Raw genomic sequence first — 24,271 nt, 5'->3', positions numbered from 1 at the left:
GCTTTTATTCTGTTTTATATGATATACTTTGATTGATTGATTGTTTGTCTTACGCCACCTTAAGCACTCTTGTTTATATCATGGCGACCAGATTTTATTGGTAAGGGAAGCTGGCGTACCCAGAGAGAACCAGTGACCTTTAACAGGAAAACTGGCAATCCTCGACAAATAAGAAAGTCGAATGCATCTGCCATGAGTGGGTTCAAACGCAACAACCTCTGTGTGCACAGGTTAGTGATCACTGTAGATGAAATACTTTAGACAACTCAGTCAACCAAGCACCGCAGTCGAACACTCGGGTTCATTCTTAACCGTTTGTCTTTATTAATTGGTCATCCCAATATTAAGCCTTCAATAAACACTGGAACGTAAAAATTAAATAAAAAATGAGGTGAATACCAAATGACATGTCAAAACAGAAGTAAATAGAGAACATCATAAGGCTTTTTCAATTATATTGGTTGAGGTTTGATACGAAGTGTGATATTGAAAAAGCCATATCATATATACTTTATTAAATACATGTGCCTCAAGTACAACTAGTTTAGATGTTTTCACAAGACATGAATTTATCCATATGAGGATTTTTTGATAAAACCTTTGTAACAGTGACTGATATCGATTATGTGACGTCATACAGATTAGGGTTTGATAAAGCCTTTGCAACCGGGACTGATATCAATATCATCACAGATGGCTGATACAGCACAATTGCATTTGATTGTATTACATACAATTCACTTATTACTAAGTATCTAATAAATTACACATATCGAAGCCAGTCAACACTGAGGTTGTGAGTTCGAACCCCGCTTGTGCGAGTGCACTTGACTCCAATCTTAATTGACTAGGATTGTCAGTTTTCCTATCGAAGGTCGGTGGTTTTCTCCAGGCACTCCGGCTTCCTCCACCAATAAAAACTGGCCACCACGAAATAGCCCAAAAGCGGTGCTTAAAGTGGCGTTAAAACACTAAAAAATCAAAAATCAAATCGAGCACATATCGAATATTTTTGAATTATTATAGTTTCTGTTGAATTGTCATAGCTTCTGAAAAACAGAATTAATTAAAATAAATAAACAGGGGTAACCACTTACAAACATGTTTAACTCCACCACATTCTTTATATGCAAATAGTTTCTGAGTTCAATTACTATTTGGAATTGAACAATAAACGGATAAATATAAATATTCCAGAGAAACCCAAAACTATTTACCAATCTGAATCAATCAAGCGCTTATCTCTATGAGAATAACTGACAATAAAGCATTAAAACGAGAGTCCACACACTGAAATCTCTCGCCTGCTTTACTTATCATGATTGAATTTATATTGAAAGTGTATAATATGAGATCAAGGTCAGATGAACCATGCCAGACAACATGTACATCTTACAATCATTTCATACACCAAATATATTTGACTTATTGCTTATAATATCTGAAAAACAAACATAACCATTGAACTTTTACATTGACTAATGAACCATGAAAATGAGGTCAAGGTCAGATGAATCCTGTCAGACGGACATATACATGCTGCAATCATTCCATACACCAGAGATAGCTGACCTAGAATCTGAAAAATAGACCAAATCAGAAAAAATTAACATTGACCAATTAACTAGTAAAATAAGGTCAAGGTCAGATGAAACCTGCCATTTAGACATAAAATTGAGAATGAAAATGGGGAAATGTACACGTAGCAATTATTCCATACACCAAATATAGTTGACCTACTGCTTATAGTACCAAAGATTTGCACTTGACCATGTAAACTTACCCTTGATCAACGATCCATGAAATGAGGTTAAGTCAGGTGAACCTTGTCTGACAGACATGTAGACCTTACAAGGAACCCATATACCAAAATAGTTATCCTTTTACTCATAATAAGGGAGAAATGCACATGACAAAAAAAACTATTTTTTTTCAAGCAGTCACTGAACCATGAAAATGAGGTCAAGGACAATGGACATATGCCAGACGGAAACTTCGTAACAGAAGGCATCTGTATATTAAGTATGAAGCATCTAGGTCTTCTACCTTTTGAAATATAAAGCTTTAAACAAATAATTTACGCCGTCTCTGCTGCCACTGGATTGTAATTCCTATGTTTCATATTCTGCAACTTTCGTCACAGGCGATACAACGATCACAACAATATCTTAAATGGGAACTATTCCCATTTGATAATGAACACGAATCTGTAACAAGTGGACTATTGACCATAACATAGTAAATTATGTATTATTGACTTGCAAGTAAATAATTCAACTTCAGTTGAATACTATTCATGGGACCTTCAATTTGACCCCTTATCTGGAGATGGATTACGCATCAACTAGGGCTGCCCAGCTATTAAAAGGAAAAGAATGTCAACAGTGAAAGTGAAACAAAAGTGAACCATTTCAATGACTGATTTGATCCACAAAAAAATCATTCTTATACAGGTAATAAACAGCTGCGCCATGAGTGCATGATACGCCCGTCGTCTTGGGTGTGAATTTTTATGCAATAAGCATAAATAGTTTCTGACATACGGCGTGACATGCGAAAACCCCCCTTTTTTTTTACAAACTCAATATCTCTAAAATAAAATTTTGAATCAAAACCAAAAAGTATACAGATCTTTAGATTAATATAACTAAGAAGTGTGTAAAATTTTAAGCAATAATCATAAATCGTTTTTGAGATACGGCGCGACATGTGAAAACCCCCCTTTAAAAAAAAAAAAAATCAATATCTCAAAAATAAAATTTTGAATCAAAACCAAAAAGTATACAGATCTTTACATTAATATAACTAAGAAGTGTGTAAAATTTTAAGCAATAATCATAAATCGTTTTTGAGATACGGCGCGACATGTGAAAAACCCCTCCCCCTTTTTTTACAAAATACTCAATAACTCAAAAATAAAATTTTGAATAATCACCAAAAAGTATACAGATCTTAAGATTAATATAACTAAGAAGTGTGTAAAGTTTTAAGCCATAATCATAAATTGTTTTGAGATACGGCGCGACATGTGAAAAAAACATACACCTGTTTTAGTTACTAAGTCCCGTAACTCAAAAAGTTTTAATCTTATTTTAACCAAAAAGTATACAGATCGTTTGACCATCATAACAAACAACTATGTTAAGTTTCATGAAATTTGGATAAGTCATTCTCAAGTTACGGTGCGACATGTTTAAGCCGGACAGACAGACGGACGGACACCGGATATTTGTATGCCATAATACGTCCCGTCAAAAATTGACGGGCGTATAAAAACCATGATTTCCATATTTTTTAACCTAACTTAAGGATGTACTTAGGCCACACCAATTTGATTAATAGTTCTTCGGACAAAAACTCCAAAAAATATGGGGCGAGCGAGTGAAATTTTTTTGTTTTTATATATATCTTGAAAATGAGTTTTTTTGAGCAAGTGGTCTACAAGTGAAGCGAGTGGTATAATTTTTAAAAATAATTGTGTGATTTAGAAGTTGTACAATTTATGTACATGTTATAACTAGGTTATTTCATAGAAAAACGAGGAGCAACAGATGCTCTAATGCATACAATTTGATTTATTGGTGCCTGTACCATATCAGACTTTCATGTCTCACTGTGGTTTAGTTAATTTTGGTTATTTTCTTCAAGTAAGCTTTGTCTATGTGAATATTCATTTAAATCCATATATATATATTTAGGAAGCATAGCAGATAAAGTTTTACAAGAGGAAGTATGTTAGTTAAATGTAGGTAAATGACGCATGTTGAATAAAATAAGATATGTGTATGTATCCAAAAAAATGCCCCTGAAAGATATTTGATAGTTTTCATTATATGGTAATGATTGTTTATTGTTGTAGTTCAGTGTTTCTGTTGTTTTCCTCTTATAGTTGATGTGTTTCCCTCGGTTTTAGTTTGTTACCCAGATTTTTTTTTGCTTAATCGAATTATGACTATTGAACAGCGGTATACTACTGTTGCCTTTATTTATTGGCTGCTTGACATCCAGTTGGAACTATTTATGCATATTTAGGATCAAAATAATGAGTGAGGTGAATAGTTCTTGCTTTGTACTAAAAACAACATCCTGAGTAAGATAGTTATATTGCTATACATGTAGATCCAAATACTAAAATATTCCCTTAAAATACCTGTCACTCCATTCACATGCATTTTTCTTACTGAGCAAAATAATCTTTCCTTTTGCTCCTAAAAGCTGTAATGCATTTAATACTCTGTACAGACCCCTAATTATTATGAGCATGCCAATCACAATATGGCATCACCTTGTTCTCGTTGGAACTCTTTAAATTCCCCCCAACAAAAGAAGAATTCTGCTTGCATGCCAAAAGACTAAAGAGGGGATATGGGGTTTCATCAACATCAAATACTTCTGTGATTTTTTAAAAAGTTCTTGGGAATTTACAATTAATTTCATCCAAAAGATAGATAGGTCTATGCCTGTTGAAACAAGGATCAGGGGTGACGATGGTTCTAACAAATATTGATGTGTTTGTGGTCATCTAATGAAAGATTTTTAATTTTTGCATCCTAAAACAGGTCTTTACAGGTAAAATGAGAAGCATTTCTGATAACTGTGTGTTCAATAACTACTTGGCCAAGGCAATGAGCTGACACAACTGCATGTTGGCATCCCGATTTTGGACCTTTAATTTACAAATCGATTGATCACACGTGCGTTTAAAATGATAGGAGCATTATATGCAACAGAAAAGCATCTATGTAAAAAAAAAATATCAAGGAGAACTAATTTTTGAGGGGCATGCGGACCAAAAATTTGCGGAAGCGGTAATTTTTTTTTTTAATTGAATAGTCAATTTCTCCAAAACAGGAGCGGGAAAATCCAAAGAACTATTAATCAAATTGGTGTGGCCTGTTAGTTAATTAACTGGTGTCTAGACTAAAATACACACAAAATGCTGATACATATTATCGAGTCCATGCATTGTTAATTGTTTATTTCAGGCTTTTTGTAATTTGGGCATATGTTTTAGTGTGTTATAATTTAAATATGAAAATTTGAGTCAAATCGGTGAAGTGAATTTGACAGCTAATGCCCCTTTAATGCATGAACTTTGAAGTGTAAAGTTACATACATAGTTTTCACATTAATAACAAAATATACATGAACAAAACATTTTATTTTTACTATCACAGCATCTCACCAGCAGTACATAAATTTTGGACGGTTGAGTTATAAATATATTCACTTAACATTTAAACACTAAACATTCTGGTGTATCAACACCATAGATGTAAATATTTCATTTACTTTCAAAAGTTTTATAAATATTTTAAGAATGCATTAAAAAAATCAATTTCATATTAAATGCATAACAATTTCTTCATAACAAAATATAAATACAGATTGTTATGTGAACAACACAAACTTTAAAACATAGAATCGATAATATGATACTGAATTTGAAAGAAAAAAAATTAAATAAGCATGATGAAAGAATACTGCAGTTTTTCTCTAAAACATATCAGTTATAATGACTTGAATAGGCCAGTTTCTAATGCAAATATGACACCAAAAACAAGTTGATGGAAGATTTCAACTCACATGAAAACAGATACTAGAAAAACTATGAGCATTGATCACAAATACCCTCTATTACCAATTTGTATACACATGGAAAAGTCCAATTGTTTTGTAAAAAGAAATCCCAAACATTTGGATTAATAGCTACAAATAAGAGGTGCCTAATGGCACTTAATCCTACAGATTTTTGAAAGTTTCCTTGAAATCCAGTTGCAAAAACAAAATGCAGATGGACAAATGGAAAAAACACATAAACAAATGAATGAAAACAGAGAATCACAATAAAAATCTGCTTTTTCTTAGCTTGGGCATAATTATAACTTAGGTTTGGAATACTGATAATGTTGGTTGATATAATATAGTACTGAATTTATACAAAAAAAATAAAATTATAAAAAGAATCCTCATTATATTTACATATTTTTCTGTAAAAAATAATATTTACATTTATATCACAGATAAGTATAATAATAAAATCTTCATTTAAATAAATTAAATAAATCATAGAAAAATAAAATTTATTATCTTCAAAAATACATTAACAAAATCAAGAAATTAAACTTCAACAAAATAGTTCAACTGTACAAAATCAAACGTAAATTCTTAATTCTTAACTACAAAATAATGGACGGTTTTTATTACAATAGTAAAATAATGTAAAGTAAATTGTAGAAAAATAATGTTTATTATATTCACTAAATATTCAGCAGTAGTGTTATCAAATTGCTACATTCCATTATAAAATCTACTATCAAATGGAAAGACAAAGTTTCCCCAACTATTACTATGTCTGGTTAGCATCACAGTAAATTCCATCACTATTCATCTAGCTGACATAGTAAAGCGACACCCCTCATGACCCAGAATCTGGATTGCTGTTCAGAGGGAAGGGAAACAGCAGTAACAAAGTTTGTAGAATGTCCTGTAGAAGACAATGTCCCTGCCCTGGCTGAAGTTCTGTAAAGAGGACATTCATACACATGAGAATTTTCTTCATCTTCCTCTTCTTTTTCATCGTCCGACTCTATTGCCGTTGTTGTCTAAAAAAAATAAATCATATTTAACAAATACTGTACAGCTTACAGTTTGTTCCAGTAAATAATTGTCACACTAAAATGTATCACAGCTTTTTTGTGAAAATGTTAAAAAATAACTTTATTTTACAACTTGAGAATTAAATGTCCTGGCCTGTAATTTATTTTGTTGTTTTAACTTGATGAAAGAATATTAATACATAAAAAGAGCTCATGACATTGTCTTGAAAGTGGACACCTGATCATGATAAAGTTTGGGTATACAATTTACTGTGAAACAGTTAAAGTGTAATTATGTACCTCTTTCATATCAGTAATGAAAACTACAAATATAACGATATATGAAATTCATTAATCATTGCATTGGTATGTAAAATCTTATTTTTATACCCACCTGTACTGGTTGGAATAATATCTCAGGTAAATGTGCAAATCTAAATCCAGGTAACGAATCTTGTAAACATTCTGTTTTCGGATCCCATCTGGCTCCATCTAGATACAATCCAAAAATTATAATACCATCATCTGTGTGGGGTTTACCCTGAAAAAAAAAGCACAAACATTTGTAAAAACAAAGTTAATTTCTTTATGATAGACAAAGTATGGACTTCTCCTTATTTCCATAGTGTAAGCAACTTACTAAAAGCTTGATCTCTAATAGACGGTAAATCTCTTACAGTAAAAGCTTGTAAACAGTGTAAATTACAGTAAAACCTTGAACTTGGCTAAACAGTGTACTGATAGATGACTTACAGTAAAAGTTATATTTCTGATGGATTTTGTAAAAAACATTCATTTAGTAGGTACTGGTCTGATGGGCAGTGTAGTCGACTTTCATTAAAAGCTACTTTTCCAAAGGACAGTTTACAAAATTTACAGTAAAAGCTAGAGCATTTACAACTTACAGTAAAAGCTAGAGCATGAACAACTTACAGTAAAAGCTAGAGCATGAACAACTTACAGTAAAAGCTACTTCTCTGATGGACAATTTTTGCTTGAGGTCACCTAAACTGTCTTCAGTGTCAGTCTTAGAAGTCAGAACTTCAAAGTTGAAGACTAAAGAGTCAACAGATATTCCAACCTTCCTGGCATGATTCTGTAAAACTCCAGTTAAGAAACCTGCAAAAAACACCAATAAATTATAGCATTACATTGAAATATTGTTTCAGACTTGTTAGATATTCAACACAATAAGCTGTTAATATTCTTATTATTTCCAGTTACTTTTGTAATGAAAAAATCTTTCAGAACACGAGAATTAAATCTTGTATCACTCTGCTTCATGTAGATATACTTGTTTATACTCTCGTATTTGTCTGTTTATACTTTTAAAAAGAGTTATACCATTTCTACTGAGACCAGTGCACTACCTCAATATCTAACAATTATTTATGCACCTTAGACCAAGTTCAATTATGTTCACCTTTGAAAAAAGTAGCCAAACCTGCTAAAAAGGTTACCTTTAATAAGCTAAATCTTATCTTGTCAAGTTATCATCATGAACCTCAAATTAAAGGTCACCTCTTGTATAAGGTCTGTTGTCTTTATTCCTGATGGTGACCTTTATATGAAGGTCTGACTGTAAATTTTCCTGCAATTTTTTAGTAACACAACAGAAATCAGTTGACATCATAGACCATTTATAATTGCTTTGCAAACATCATAAACTCAACTAGAGTAAAATTGTGGCCATTCTTAGTAGTGGTTTATTAAACTATAGTTTTACCTTGAGGGAAGAAGAACCCTGACAACCAGAAAGCCCTTGGTAGATTTCTCATTAAATCTTCTCCTTCTACTTCTGTGGCACCTTTTGTTGAAACTGCTTGTTTGATCAACTTTTCTGTATTGGTAATGATCAGTTCTGCCCACATAGCAAAGAAATCTACTCTCAACTTCAGGTCATAAATCCAGGAGCCAAGTGGTTTACAGGATTCATAAGCAGCATTCTAGAAATAAACAAGAAAATGTTAGAACTTTCTCCTAAGTAAAACCTTTTGAAGTGGGTATTACTTGTTTTACTTGAAAACTATCCTTATACTTCTGAAAAAAAAAATGTTTCAAGTCCTGTTTAGGGAATACTTTTCTTAGATTTCCACAAGAACATTATACCATTTATAGGAGGAATTTTGAGAGTACATTGTACCTGTTCTAAGCCAACTTCTCTCTTATATATCTAAAATAAGAGCTGCTCATTAATTTGACACTGTAAACACTTCTTCTGTTAAATAGCAGACCTTATTTTACCATTAACTTAAGTGACTGCAAATTAACTATCACCATTTTTTTCTAGGTTTATAATTCATTTATGCTAGTTTCAAAATTTCTTTTAGTCTCTAGTCTAAGACCTGCAGAAAATGATATGACCACATTGAAAGTGTTTATTATCACTAATATATGATTTTTCAAACAAAGGGTTATTACGTAATTTTAATACTTTTTTCACTTCTAAACCATAACTCCAATTGAAAACACAGTATGGTACAGGTATGTAATAAGAAATGAGACTAGAAAGAATCATTGCATGGTCATAGTGACCAACACCAGGTTTTAATAAATAAAAATTATGAATGTTTTGTTTTGCTTACTCTGGATTTTTTTTTACTGAATTTTTTCATGATAAAAATGAATTTTCCATCCCAAAAGTTAAAGATTTTCTGTTACTGTCGATTTCCTGATGCATGCAGAGTAAGAGTCTGGTTGGCTTGCTTTGTTTGTATTAATGTTTGCTCAAGCATTGTAATTAAGATTGACATCTGCAAACAATATAAGTAGGCGGAGTTAAACCAGTATATAGGTAAATTTGTTTATTTGATAGTGTTCAATCAAATTTAAGTATAATGTATACAAGTTTAACTCTGCCTTTATATACTGATTTCAGATGTCAATCTTAATTACAATGCTTGAGCAAACATTAATACAAACAAAGCAAGCAAGCCAACCAAACCTTTAACTTGCTAGCATTATGATAACAGCTGTAATTTACCTTCCATCTCTGAGGGACTCTCTGTGCCAGGAAAGCACTGTAGGCCTCTTCTAATGCATCAGACATGATTATCTCCCCTTTGACTGCTTTTAAAAGTTCCTTAAGTGATACATGTATGAGTGATAATAAATTATTAAATCTGTCCACTTCCTGTCGTAGCACTGTCAACAATGCTGAATTTCCTACTACTGATTCTATACAGTCCTGTACAACTGAAAAATAAAAAGTAATATGACCCATTATAGTTAGAAAAATATTTCAGATCACATGCAGATCGAATCTTCATTCTAATTCAAAACAATCACATGTAGATACCATACTATCATTTCAAAGTCTAAAAGGTAGTGCCAGAGTTCCCAAAATCAGTTTTCCTTTTTTTGCCCAAGACCGTATACCTTAAAATTTTATAGAGATGGGTTAACCAGAATACAAGTAAATCCATGTAAAAAATTGTGTCTGCAAATTAGGACAAAAAAGGCATATATAACATAACAATGCCAAAAAAATTATCAACACAATATTTTCAATAACTTGACTTAAAAATCTTAAAAGTAGACATTTAAATTTTTGCATTTCCTGTACACTTCTGATGACACAATTCTTATGTTAAATTACATTCAAGTATATTGTTAAATGACGTCATTTACACAGATTGACCACGAGTCAACCTGTGTACATCATTCATAAAAAAAGAACTCAAAATTGGTCCATTGGGATAGTTTGAGAAAATTGCAGTTGCAACCAGTTTTCAGTGACATATATATTACACATACTCTTTGCTTTATCCTTGTCTTTCATTTCTGGTACTTCTTTAAACAAGATATTTTTCAGTGTTGGTCTGGGAACATTCTGGTGAATCATGGGATTGGCATCTTCATCACAAATGAATGCTTCAATGGACTCAGGTAATTCCTTCATGATGTTCTCAGAAATCTCCAGTACAATCTGATCATTACTCTTATCACTCCTAAAATGGAAAAAAATAATGTTTTTAGGCAAAAACAAAGATTTTGTTCATATTGCTTAAAACACGATTTAAGAAAGTTTGTCTATTTGGAAAATCTTTTAAAATTTTATCTTTGAGACTGCATAAATGTTGAAATATACTTCAATAGTTTTACACTAGTCATTTTTGGGGCCGTTTATAGCTTGCTGTTCGGTGTGAGCCAAGGCTCCGTGCTGAAGGCCGTACTTTGGCCTATAATGGTTTACTTTTACAAATTTTGACTTGGATGGAGAGTTGTCTCATTGGCACTCATACCACATCTTCTTATATCTATTCAGAGTTAAAAAAAAAAAAAGCTTGTTACAATTTGGATGTTCGCTTCCAATATAATTAAGGTAGATAGGGTGTCATCCTCCATCTTGGATTTTGAAATACCAGAAAATAATCGGTCTAGACCTTTAATAAAATGTGCAAATTTTGAGAGTAGTGGGTAATTCATGTGTAAGAATTTACATTTTAATATAGAAAATGACATGTTTAATTATATTTATGGTTGTATTTTACAAAAAACAGAATACTTTTGTTTGATTCAATTTTTTTCTAACTTTGCCACATAAGGGGAGGCAACTCAAATGTAAGGGCAGATAATTCAAATATTGTTACTTTTACAATAGAATGTGTTAGGAATTTATCTATTTTATTATGTAGCAAGAAAACGGGCCCGGTGACCCCATTTTTTCTTTTTCTTATCTGAAAGTATAATATTAGAGCTATCTTCTCATGTTTTATCTCAAAATTCTATGGTGCAGTTTTCGTTTTATGGCAGAAAATTGCGTTTTCCATGCATAATCTATACAAAATCTGTCAATTTTGCACAACCTGTAGCGTGAAAATAAGCCCCGTGACCCATTCTTTTTATTATTTTTTCCAAAAAAGCATGATATAAACTACATTTTGGCAAATTATTAAAAAATTCTATGGATTATAATTTAGACACCCCATCTACCTTAATAACATATATCCAGAGACAACCTTGGATGTACACTGACAGATTTTTATCTAGCAACAGTCTTTGTATGTAAATTGAAATTATAATTACCCCATAATATCTAGGGACAGCCTTGGTTGCACACTGACAATTGTTTCTATCATATCATCTGCCTGCAAGATTCTACAGGCTCTTTCAGCATTCTCTGTCATACCAAACACTTCTGGGGAATCATAGCTAGGTAATGTGTCCAAGTAGGTAACAATTTGAGGGAATGCACAGTTTGTCTTCAATGGCCGATATATCTGTAAAATAAGAATAAATTAAATTTCTGCGGAATCTAAAATGAATCTAAAATGAATATTAAGAGATAAATATAGGAATTTTCATTTTTAGAAATAACTGGAATCCAACTTTCCTACCTTGTCAGGTTTAGTTATTTTGAGAGAATGGACCCTTTTCTTCAAAAAAATTATTGTGTATGTGGGTAAAAACCAACTTTGAGTCTGAAAAACTAAATAATAGCATTTATTAAGCAGAAAAATGCCTGATCTTCCTATAATGTTTTCCATATATGATACATGCTTGCTCTCCAAAGCATGATGAACCTTTTACTACCATGCAGTTATCTCCCTTCATAAAAAAGAAGTTTATGAAATTTTGAAGTATATATTGTTGGAAAGTGTAGAAATGACATAAAGAGTGATAGAATAAAGGGATTTGTGTAAAGTGCCAACTAAAAAATGATGCTAAATTAATGCTATCTGAAACTGTCAACATAAATCTTATGTAAACGTTAAAAGGACTTATTTCTAAAATTTGAATAAAAATATGCATGTTTAGACATGTAATAAAAACTAAAGTTTATTTTCAAAAATCCCAATAATATTGGTTAAGGCCAATATGAAAAATTATAATAAAAAAATCACACAACTATTTCCCCTTATTAATTTAAATATGAATAATATGATAATACACCAAAACCAAGATTATAAACAGCTTTTTTATAATATCTGTACTGTTTTCCCATTTACTTTGTTAAGGACAAAGTCAGGATTCAAACTAATAATCCTTTTGCTACAATTTCAAAAATAATCTGTACTATAGGCCAGTACTGATCACTAATTGTAGCCTCTTGACTCTTGGATGGTAATGATCACTTAACTGTAGGTGCAGATGTCAAATGGTTGCTTAGGAAAACCATTTTGGACTCTTACATTTTATTTTATGTTTGAATCCAGACAGATAAAAGCACAATATTTACAATCATCAAAAAGATTAGAATTATCCTCCAACTCCACTCAAGCATATAAGATAGCTGAAGACATATTGGCTCTTTTCAAAATTATTATAATATCTGTATCAAACAAAAAAAATCTTTCAAAGATAAGCAAAGGCTAGTTTCAAACTATTTTTGTTTTCAGAAATAACATGCAATTCTCTAAGAATAAATATTGTTTTGAAACTACATCCTATTAAATACTTCATCTAGCTCTGTCATAATCCTGTGTATACTGAAAGAAAAATTTCATGCACAAGATTTCTATAAATTAAGTTTGTAACAAGCATTGTATAATCTCATGCGTGTTGAGACACTGTTCATATATTAAAAAACAAATTTTTTGGTTAAAAAATAAATGAAATCTCTTTTAAATTACTACTTTTTACTTATGCAATGCCCAAAATGAATTAACATTATATATATTTAAACTGACATGTTTTTATTTCTAAATCCTCCTAAGTTAGTAAAATATGTTAAAGACTTATTTTGAAAATGAATAAAACTGTAATTCTGACTTATAAAACAGGAAATTCAATTTTACATTTTTCAAGCTTTGACAATTATATTTGTTACTGTTACCTTAAATTAATAAACAGTGCCACAACATACATAGAGGATAAGCAAAGAATTTGATCCAGTGTATTACTCTTACCTCTTCTGGTACCTAATCAAAAGTGTTATTATTATTTACAATAACTCAAAGTACAGTGCATGGACATTAGTATTTGTCACCTACAAATGTTTGCTACAAATTTCATTTTAAAACATTTAAAAAAAAAAAAAAATTAAAGGCATTTTTGGATGGATTTTAACAAACTTTTGTGAAAAAGTTCACCAAAGGTCTTGAGGTTTCAATAAGAGAAAAGAAGACAGACACAACAACCTAAGTAAGAATTTTAACTCAGTAATCTTCAATTTGGGTCCCAGCACCAGCACACTGAAATGCCTGATTCTTATTTGGTTTTACAATAATCAAAGTTACCAAAGTTTGACTGTGGATGAAACAAGGAACAAAAATAAATGATGCAAGCTGCAAAATTTTAGTCAATTTCAAATTCCAGATGAACTAACCCTATAAATTACCTTTCAACTTACCCAACCTGTAGAATATAATAGAGTAAATGTGCCAGAAAACTCTTCCCTTCATTCACTTGTTTTGTGGCAACTGTAAGTAAACTACCTTGCTACCAATCTCAATTAACAGAGTTGGGCAAAAATAAAATAGAGCACTTTGACAGAAAAATCTTAACATTAATGAATTCTGTCACTTTGTTTTAAGTTCCATACTACAAATTCAATTCACACATCCAGTAGAATATTATGTACAGCACTTGGAAGAGTCTTTCCCTAATAGATATATGACACGGCAAATATAAGTAGACTTTTTTTTTAACAAACATATCTTATTTGAGGAAAAGTGAATATATCAGACAAACTACTTAAAAAAAATTGTTACAAGAACGTTATGAATAACCTTATAACATTGACAGATCATGTGTGTGTTCTAGTGGTTTGAACCCACCCCTTTATTTCGAATTTTGTTCTAAATTAATTAAAAATCTATTAGAACTAGACTGGAATACACACATTAATCCCCTTCCCCTTTTGAAAATTTCTGGATCTGTGCCTACCTGTTAGCTCTCTTACAGATATGATAGATAATGTTATAACATCTTATCAAAATTATATGTAACCATAGTCATCAGCACTTCCCAAAAGTCTTTCCTGTAATTTCTTGACATGGCCACAATGCATTGTTTTTGCTGCAAAAAACTAGAACTGGGAACTCAAAAAGGGATAAAACCCTGCCCACAATACTAATACCACAAATTGCATAATTGAAGTAAGTAAGTTCATCTTTCTCCCTTTAGGACAATCATTATATTCCTCAGGTAGTGCCCTACAACAGTTCAAAGTATAATCAATATCAGTCCACCCACTTAGGAGTTAGGCTTGCAATGCATATATCAATTTGAGAGAGACACCATACCGACCTTCTGACAAATGGACAGTCAGTGATTTCTATTCACCCTTCCTCCTCCCCAAAAAAATTTTTTTTGTGGTTGTATAATAAAACTTACCCCATCTGGAGAATAACTATAATCATCAGACAGAGCACTAGGACAGAAGAATCTTCCCAGTAAAGCATGTAAACATCTTCTATCCCATTCATCTGTGACACGCCCACCATAGGTTACCTCCCCTGTCAGGTATGCCAAAGCTTTCCATGGCACATTAGGGTGTTCTGTTAACAAGTTAGATAACTGCAGCATTGACACCTGTAGAAAAATAAATGTGTCCTTTATAATTCTGCAATCAATTATATAACTTGTAATGAAGAGAACATGCAATGCTTGGAGTTCTTGCTACATGTTTAAATTCAAAATTTAAACACTACTTTGATAATCTGTTGTAACACATAGAAGAGAATTTAATGAGAAAAATGGTTATATTCAAGTTTTAAGAATGTACAATCACTTGAAAGTTTCCTTACTTACTGTAAATGTAAATTATTTATTAGTTGTTATTCAGATTAAGAAAAGGCACATATTTTATTTGTATTGTAAAGAGTTGAATTTGATTTTTTTTAAATGTTCCAACAATATTGAAATACCTCTAAATCAGAGTCATTAAATCCATAAACAATATTCCATCCAAGTCTGCCATATTTTCTTCTTTCATGTATGACACTGTTAAATAGACAGAGACCAAAGAGAAGCTTGGGCCAGGCTGGTCCTGGGACTGCATCTTCATACATCTTCTCAGTAACAACACCAGTACCAGACCCACCAAAAGCCCTCAACATGTTGGCTTTTAGACCTTGTGGTGGCTCTACTGTCATCTAAGTAAAATTCATACATATTTTTTATAATGTAAGACAGAATTGTATTTGAAAGGATTCTGTAATTGGTGCTGGATCCAAGGAGAAAATTGTACCATGCTAAAGAAAATTAACAAATCGAAAAATTAAACAAGGAAACTGACATGTTTTCTGCTCTTTGGTCGGGTTGTTGTCTCTTTGACACCTTCCCGTTTCCATTCTCAATTTCATGTTAGCAAGGGCTTGTACATTTTGTTTGAGGCGCAGAAACATATAATTAATACTGATGCTAACAAAGCAATAATTTATCTAAAAATAAATTCAGGATATGTTCTATGTTGATATCAAGTTTCTTTTAATTCCTAGAACAAAAAGATGTGCTTTTCCAGTTTATCCCTCAAACTTTGACTTACCTTCATTCCTGTCTGTAGTATAGATATAGGGAAACAAGGATCTGGATTAGAACTTAACCATAGTCTAAACTGTTTATCTACTTCTTCTGTAGAGGCATTGAATCTATAATTAAATCATGATACATAAATTATACCATAAAAGAGGTTGTGTTCTAAAAATTTATTAAAAAACTTTTTTATTTCTGATTATGATTTTGGATGCTACCTTGATCAAGCTGCGAAATAAAAATCTGATCATTACATTGTCCATGGATATATTTTAAGCATATCAGATCTTGATGAGGAATAATATAATTAAGTCCATGGATAAATATTGACCCTTTTTTTTTACATGGATCAAAAGCCACAATCCGAAAATATCCTATTATAAACTTTCTCCCAAAAATTATGTTGTTGAAAATTAACAAATATCAAATCAGTCTAAAATCTAATACAGACTGATAATAACATTGTCAAAGTATCACTCAAAAGTAAACTAAAGTAATTTGATTAATTGATGACTGCTTGGTATTTAAAAGAAGCAAATATTACCTGTCCAAAAACAAGTTTAATGATTAATCAGGTGGTAAACTGTGAAAAAGGGTCAAAATTTAACTTTCACTTTATATTTCAACAATCAGAATTTCACATTGCTTACCAAGAGACCATCTTCTGTCATATAGAAAGTTGATGTAGGGGGTGGACGTTCACACTAAATGTCATGAATCTGATCAAATGAACTTTGTATGAAATGCCACTTAATGAATACATACTTTTCTACAATGGCCTGCAGTCTTGGCATCCATGACGAAGCAAGATGACAATTCTGTAAGAACACCCATCTTCCTTTCAGTATCTTTGCCTTATTGATGAGCTCTTCAGCTTTAGGTCCTTGACCTCGACCAAGAGATATCATATCTAAATGTACAGTACTACCTCTTTCTTCCTTGGCAAATCTGATTAACTGACTGGCAGGGTCAGTACCTGAAAAAAAAATGAATATCAATTTATTTGCATAAAAAATACAATAACATTCCTTTAATTTTAAATCTATTTTTGTTTATCATTATGGAGATTGTAATGTTTCATACCAGTTTGATGTAGCTTCAAAAATATATATTATTCTCTAAACCAACAATCTGGCATCACAAGATGCATAACTAGCTTAAAGCAGTGATGGTTGGTGAGTATCTGTCACGATTGTACCCAAGGATGATAGATTAATTGCTGCTTGCTATACCCATTGATAAAGATGCAGATGTGTACACTAAAAGAAATGATTCTCTATTAAATAATACCAAATTTTCTTCAAAATGTACAAAAGAAAATATATAAAAAAAAAGTAACAAAAAATAAACAGAGAACATTTAAATGTCATAAAAGACAATTCCATGCTAATATAACCAGAACTATTTACTTACCCGCTGTATTCAAATTAAAATAGTCCATTAAAAAAATAAGAAACAAGACTTGCATTTATTTTACAAGAAAGTGATGACTAGTGAAATGTAAATTTGCTAAAAAAACATGAAAAATCAGAAAAACCACTGAAGTTCATAAGTTCGTAAATTAGTATCTTTGAATGACAAAAATTGTGTCTTGTAATAATATCTATTATATAACAGATATATTTTAGTATCTAGTTTAATGCAGAAGCTTCATGGCTTAAAATATACTATACAATAGGAAATTTGAACTCCACATTAAAGAAAAACACTATTTTCTTATTTTTTGCATCATAAAAGCTTGAACACCTTTTAACAGTACAATAAAAGTAGCTTTCCTATACTTAAACTAACTGACAAAATCTTTTCCAACATTTAGAATAAAATTCAAGCTAGATATTTTAAAATACTATAATCTATGATCGAGAACAAACCTGGGGAAAGTATAAAGATCAGTGGAGTTTTAGATGAGGACTCGTCATATATTTCTTTCAAATCAAAAGATCCTGTGGATAGGTAACTGCTGCTCATCTGATCCTCAACAAACTTCTGAGCTGATTCCACCAACTGTCCAGGTCGTAGAACCTTGATTATCAACAGCCTGTGGAAACCATTTAGTTGTTCCCATGGGAAAACAATACCATGTTCTGTCACTTCACCTAAACCATTAAAATATCACAATATATAAACAAGGAATCAGTTGTCAAATTGATAGCAAACTAAGTTTTCTCTAATTTAAAAGGCGCATTCTGGCTTTTTTGACCTGCCACAGTCTATGCCTATTTTCCAATCTATCAAGAACCATAACTCCTGAACAGCAGTAATGAAAAATGAAAATCGACAATTTAAACTTAACCAACATTTTGTCATCAGAACATTGTATCAGCATATTCAAATTAAAAGAGTATTGGTAGAACGGTACATAAGTAATTGTGTTCAAACAACACAAAATGCCATTTTTCAATCTATCAAGAACCATAACTCATTTACAGCAAAGGTCAAAATCATTAACATCTAAATGAGTTTCATTTTCTCAACAGTAACAACATATCAAAATTTTAAAAGCATTGGTCAAATGGTTCATAAGTAATTGCACGGAAAAGACATAAAGTGTCATTTTTCAATAGATCAAGGACCATAAACTCCTGAACAGTAAAAGTGAAAATCATCCATATTGAACTTGACCTCAATTTTGTCATCAGTAACAACATATTATAATTTGAAAACCATTGGTAGAAGGGTTCATAAGTTATTGAAAAGAAACGACATAAAATGTCATTTTCCAATATATCAAGGACCATAACTCCTAAAAGGTAAAAGTGAAAATCATCAATATGGAACTTGACCTCTAGTTTGTCATAAGTATCAACATATTTAACTTTGAAAAGCATTGGTGGAACGGTTCACAAGTTATTGCACAGAAACTGATGACAACCAACCACTGTACTTCATCAAATTGGTAACTGCTTTTTTTCTTGGAAAAACCCAGTAGAAAAGATGTCAAATCTACCACGCATTTGCAAAAGTTTGGTAAAACTAAAATTTTATTGCAAGTGCAATAAAAAAATAATGACTTGCTTGATCTAGTCCATAAAAAATTCTTGAATGCATTAGTAACTTACAATTAAATTCAGAGCAGGGAAGTAAAGTTTTGGTTTAAGTACCTTTTGGATTTGTAAATGGCTCAGTCATTAATTTATAAGTATTTTCCAGCTTGTAAAATGTATTCCACTGTGTACTGTTTGACATAATACTACGGCAAAGTTTGTCCATCTCAGGTAAGGTAGCCTCTAAGTGTTGACATTGCTGCCACATAGCTTCAGATATCCACTTAGGAGGACTTTTTTGCTTTGATTTGTCTCCGTTCTGAGCTTCTAATCTTTCCATTGCAGTTAGTCCTGTAATTATATGCAAAACATTTTTTTTTCATTGTCATCAACCTTTTTTTAATTATAAAATTTATAACTAGTTATCTTCATTATTGAAGAATCAGATTGCTGAACTACACAAAATGATGACATTGAGAAGATTTACTGTGGATTCATTATTATTCGTTGGATACCAATTTTCATGGATTTCGTAGGTACAGGGGAACCACAAATTTGAATGTTCAACGAATTACAAATTTTCTAAAGGAATGTATGCAAACTTTGCCAAAGCCACGAAATCAAATATCCCCGGAAATGCAAGTTTTCCACAATCCACGAAAATTGGTACCCACGTAAAATATATATGAATCCACAGTATGTAAAAAAATAGTTAGGCCCTGTGGATTCATTATCATTCGTAGAGTAACCAATTTTCTTGGTTTCGTGGGTGAAGGTGAACCACGCATTTAATTGGTCAATGAAGCACAAATTTTCTATAAGCTTGTATTCAAACTTTGGCAAAACCACATAATCAAGTATCAACGAAATTATACAATGCTTCCTCAAATCATGTAAATTTGTATTAATGAAAACAAATAAATCCACAGTACCGAAATCAATACTGCTCAGGTGATATAACTCAATTCTGTAGACTTAATCCTTTATTTACCAGAGTTTCTCTAGAATGGTTTGGTTTCAACACTTTGACCTTTTTTGATATATAGCTTGGTCAAATAAGAAATTATTGCCTACAGATTTACACATTGTTTTATGTTGTAACCAATTAAGTGAAAATACAAATAAAAGTATTGCAGTCTTTACTATAATACATACAAATACATTGACAGTATCAAAACAATCAGGAATTTTACTGTGAATTCATTATTATTCGTGGGATGACAATTTTCATGGTTTTTGAGGGTATAGGTGAACCATGTTTAATCAAGTACAAATTTTCTATGGGCTTGTATGCAGACTTTAGTAAAACAATGAAATCAGTTATCCACGAAAATACAAATTTCCTTAATTAATCAACAGTACTAAATTTACCGTCATGTTCCTCTAATGTCTTTTCATCCATCATTTTGGCCATAATATTTCCCTGTAGGAACACCTGCCATTCCACATCCTCAATCTTGCCAACCTCAGCAATATCTGTATACTTTGCATTAGCTCTCATTATGCTAGAGCATAACATGAAGGAAAATGTCAACTGGTGTCTGGCAAAAAGTGCCACAGAAACAACTCTGTAGATACTGGATGTCAGCCTGAAATAGTGGTAATAAAACAAACAAATCAACAGAGACCACCCTGTAGATAGTGGATGTCCAGCTGAAACAGAGGAATAAATATCCGCTGATTTTTGCAACTAGTGCTGCATAAACTTTTCTATGGATACTAGGTGGATTTATTTGTTTACAACAAAAAAAATTAAAATGTCCACTGATGTTTTGCAAATAGATGATGATGATGATGATGATTGATGGATGCTTAATGTCCAGCGGCAAATTAATATGCATATTCAGGACCAGAACATGATATTAATAATGTAATATGAATATTAACCCTACTTTGTACTAGACCAACACGCTGGGCCAGTTTTTTAACGTGCTAGTTCACAAGGTAACAGTCTGGAGGAAGTTATGTCACCTTACCCAGACACTTTATTCTGACTCACGACCGACCAGTCTTTGCTCTTACTTTTGGTTAATGAATTGTATGAGCTTCTGGGTTTCTGTATACTATAACATAGAAAATTTTTGAAGGTGTTTATTTCTAACTAATTTAAAATCTCTAAATTCAAACTCTGTGAAAATAAACCCCTTTTACAGTAAAATTTTCTGGATTTTTAAACTAGTTAATACCATCCATGTACTAAACCGTAAAACTTAAATAAGAAACTGTTTCCACATGTACATAATGTATCAATTTAAAGCTTTCCTCAATCAATAATAATTTTATGTTTTTTTTTAATGCAAACCATAACATAAGATTATAAAATAAAAGGAAAAAAGAAATTCCACAAGATTCAACATCAATAGAGTCAAGCTGATCATGAAATCATCATACAAGGAAATCAATTTATTTTAAAATTGGAATGAATCAAATTTCACCTTATCACGCAAGATCTAAATTAAAGAAGCTACAATTCTGCTTGAGAAAATGTACAATTTGTTATGAAAATTTGAAGTACAAGACTTAATTTTTTGAATTTGTTGCTTATTGATTTTTACATTTTAAACCTAAAAAACTTGTAATTTCCTGGAAGCATATTAAATTTTCATAACAACACCAGCAATAAGATATCAATTACATATAAATAAAAAATCTAGCTGGTTGTTTATTTCACTTATGCATTAAGTGACATTTGAAATGTTCAGAAAAATAGAATTGATGTAAAAATTATTAAAGCTACATCAGATCATACCTGTCAACCTATGACAATGAAAATGCAGGTGATGACCTGCATAGAAGAATGAAATCTCAGGTCATAATGCGTACAAACTTTTTCGAGCTGAATTTCAGTATATAGGGGACATTGTTCTTATAATTTATATCAAAGTTTCCAATACATGTCCACATGGTTAAGTAATTTAAAAGTACATTTTATTATTTCATTGCACTTGGAGGCCATTGATAGATTTGTGTTACATTGCATTAATTCCTGTTCATATTCAGTCCATGACATACAATGTGCCAATATGTGTTTTCTTTACATACTTTTGTGCAGCTTTTGAACAGTTTAATAAAATTTGATATTAGGATATAATAAAATAAAGTTAAACAGTTAAAAGAGGTATAGATGAAAAAAGTAATTTTCAAAATTTTTATTTTTCAATTGTTCTAAGATAGAACAATAAGTAAAGTATTATTCTGATATGTTTTGGCATTCAATTCATTTTAGATTTAATCTTTTTACAAAAAAAAACATAAGTTTAAGGAGTATATTGTGAATTGACAAAAAAGGGGAAGTAACTCAAATTGTTTTTAAAACAACTTTGAAATACACAAATTATTTACGACCTAAAGCTAAGGTAATTGGTGTTAATTAACAGTGTGTTTGACACCAAAGCTGTCAAGTGAAGCCATGCACTGAAATGGGTCACTTGAGCTGAGTTTACACAGCTAGTTGAACTTCTTGTCCAGGAAGAATTACGAATTTGCCGGTATTTTAAAGAAATCAGTTTATATCTAATCAGTCTGAAGGCTTAGGAATCTGGGTGAAAACGGGTTATTTTCCGAAATTCCCGGGTTATTTGGTCACCCGGCGGGTGTTCCGGGTGACCCCTCAGAATTGTGAAAATCTAGGGTCACACCCCCAGGATCCGGGTCAGTTGACAGGTATGTATCAGATTGAATTTCATCCTTTTGAATTTCCTTCATTGATTTTGCAAAAAGAGTAATTGCCATAAACCTGTAAAATATGTTCCAAACAATTTTCTTTACGTTTCCATATTTTGGTGATCAATGATAAAAAACATAACCCCACAACATTGTTTATGTGTCTGTGCCAAGTCAGGAGCCTGTAGTTCAGTGGTTGTTGTTGGTTCAAGTCTGCCATATTTGTTTTTCGTAAATTGTTTTGTTATAAATGAGAACGTTAGTTTTCTTTTCTGAATTGTTTCACATTTTTCATGTCAGGGACTTTAATAGCCGACTATACGGTATGGGTTTTTCTCATTGTTGAAGGCCGGTACGGATGCCTGTAATTGCTTACATCCACTTCATTCGAACTTTATGGAATAGTTGTCTCATTGGCAATGATACCACATCTCCTTATTTATATATTGCACTTTTGGAATTGGATAGGAATAATGAATTTTGTCATCAAGCATCAATACTCTCTCGATTTGTTAACATTATCAACATGTAACTAAATACAAGCAAACAATATTCATTTTCTAATACGTGTACATGTATTTAAAAAAAAATTGAATGGTTTAACTGCGAGTCTTAAATAGTAAATGTCCTGTATCTTACAACTGTACTGAATTTGATGTAAATTTGAACCATGGGCAATCAAGCATAACCAGAAGGTCAAGCCTGCCTTTCTTTTGTCTAAATGTTGGGTTAGTCCCTCTAAAGCACCTGCATGCAAGTTTGAATGAGAATATATCAAACCTAGACATGAGTATTGATCTTGGATTTTAACTTACTGTAAATTTAACTTAACTTTAATCCATTGTTCTTCTCACATCATCAGATCAATTAGAGGCACACCATTTTATACTTGATTGGATAATTCTAGAAGTTTCCCATAATGCCAAAATCTTAGCTCATTGGACTACTTTTGTTTGAACATTAGGCATTTTCTCATTTGAATTGTTACACATTTTTCTTGTCAGGTCCTTATATAGCAGTATAACTATACATTATGAGCTTTTCTCATTTTTGAAGGTCGTACAGTCACCTATAATTGCTTTTATCTTTGTCATTTGAACTCTGGTGGATAGTTGTCTCTTTGGCAATCATACCAAATCTCCTTATCTGTATACAGTACTCCTAAGCTTGCTTTTTAGGCAATGCCTAATTCATCTCATTTAGATGAAGTCTTATGGTTTTTCAAAATTAGGTTAAAAAGGAAAGCTGTTCTTTTGTTAGTCACAAATAACTTATACTTCCTTTTCATCATATCAAGGGAGGGTGTCTGGATAGCATATCCGTTTCACAGATGATAGTGGATATGTTCCTAATGTCGTAACTACAATCCTGTGCCCCTTTTCCCGAAAGTGGCCTACCGAATTTGACTCATTACTGGGTTTGTAATAACATGAGCAACACGACGGGTGCCACATGTGGAGCAGGATCTGCTTACCCTTCCGGAGCACCTGAGATCACCCCCAGTTTTTGGTGGGGTTCCTGTTGCTCAGTCTTTAGTTTTCTATGTTGTGTTTTGTGTACTTTTGTTTGTCTGCTGGTCTTTTTCTTTTTTAGCCATGGCATTGT

General features: G+C 31.8%; 1 protein-coding gene across 8 annotated transcripts in view; it reads right to left on the bottom strand.

Annotated features, from left to right (window-relative positions):
- Window positions 1-5,142: 5,142 nt before the first annotated feature.
- Window positions 5,143-24,271, bottom strand: part of LOC127738574 (dynein axonemal heavy chain 6-like) — a 136,123-nt gene continuing 116,994 nt past the window's right edge. For all 8 annotated transcript variants that reach the window (XM_052249867.1, XM_052249865.1, XM_052249869.1 and 5 more), the window contains 14 exons: window positions 20,375-20,592; window positions 19,121-19,354; window positions 17,891-18,115; window positions 16,785-16,995; window positions 16,033-16,135; window positions 15,413-15,640; window positions 14,880-15,077; window positions 11,628-11,821; window positions 10,356-10,549; window positions 9,583-9,794; window positions 8,326-8,545; window positions 7,561-7,718; window positions 6,994-7,140; window positions 5,143-6,605 (listed from right to left, as the gene is read on the bottom strand). In XM_052249867.1, coding sequence (XP_052105827.1) covers window positions 6,384-6,605; window positions 6,994-7,140; window positions 7,561-7,718; window positions 8,326-8,545; window positions 9,583-9,794; window positions 10,356-10,549; window positions 11,628-11,821; window positions 14,880-15,077; window positions 15,413-15,640; window positions 16,033-16,135; window positions 16,785-16,995; window positions 17,891-18,115; window positions 19,121-19,354; window positions 20,375-20,592 — 2,764 coding nt within the window. In that variant the 3' untranslated portion in view covers window positions 5,143-6,383. The remainder of the gene's footprint in view (window positions 6,606-6,993; window positions 7,141-7,560; window positions 7,719-8,325; window positions 8,546-9,582; window positions 9,795-10,355; window positions 10,550-11,627; window positions 11,822-14,879; window positions 15,078-15,412; window positions 15,641-16,032; window positions 16,136-16,784; window positions 16,996-17,890; window positions 18,116-19,120; window positions 19,355-20,374; window positions 20,593-24,271) is intronic.

This window comes from Mytilus californianus, unplaced genomic scaffold (genome assembly GCF_021869535.1).
Source record: "Mytilus californianus isolate M0D057914Y unplaced genomic scaffold, xbMytCali1.0.p SCAF_4, whole genome shotgun sequence".
In the NCBI taxonomy this organism is placed as follows: Eukaryota; Metazoa; Mollusca; class Bivalvia; order Mytilida; family Mytilidae; genus Mytilus; species Mytilus californianus.
The sequence above is the reverse complement of the archived record's forward strand: the minus strand, read 5'-3'. Positions and strand labels throughout refer to the sequence as shown.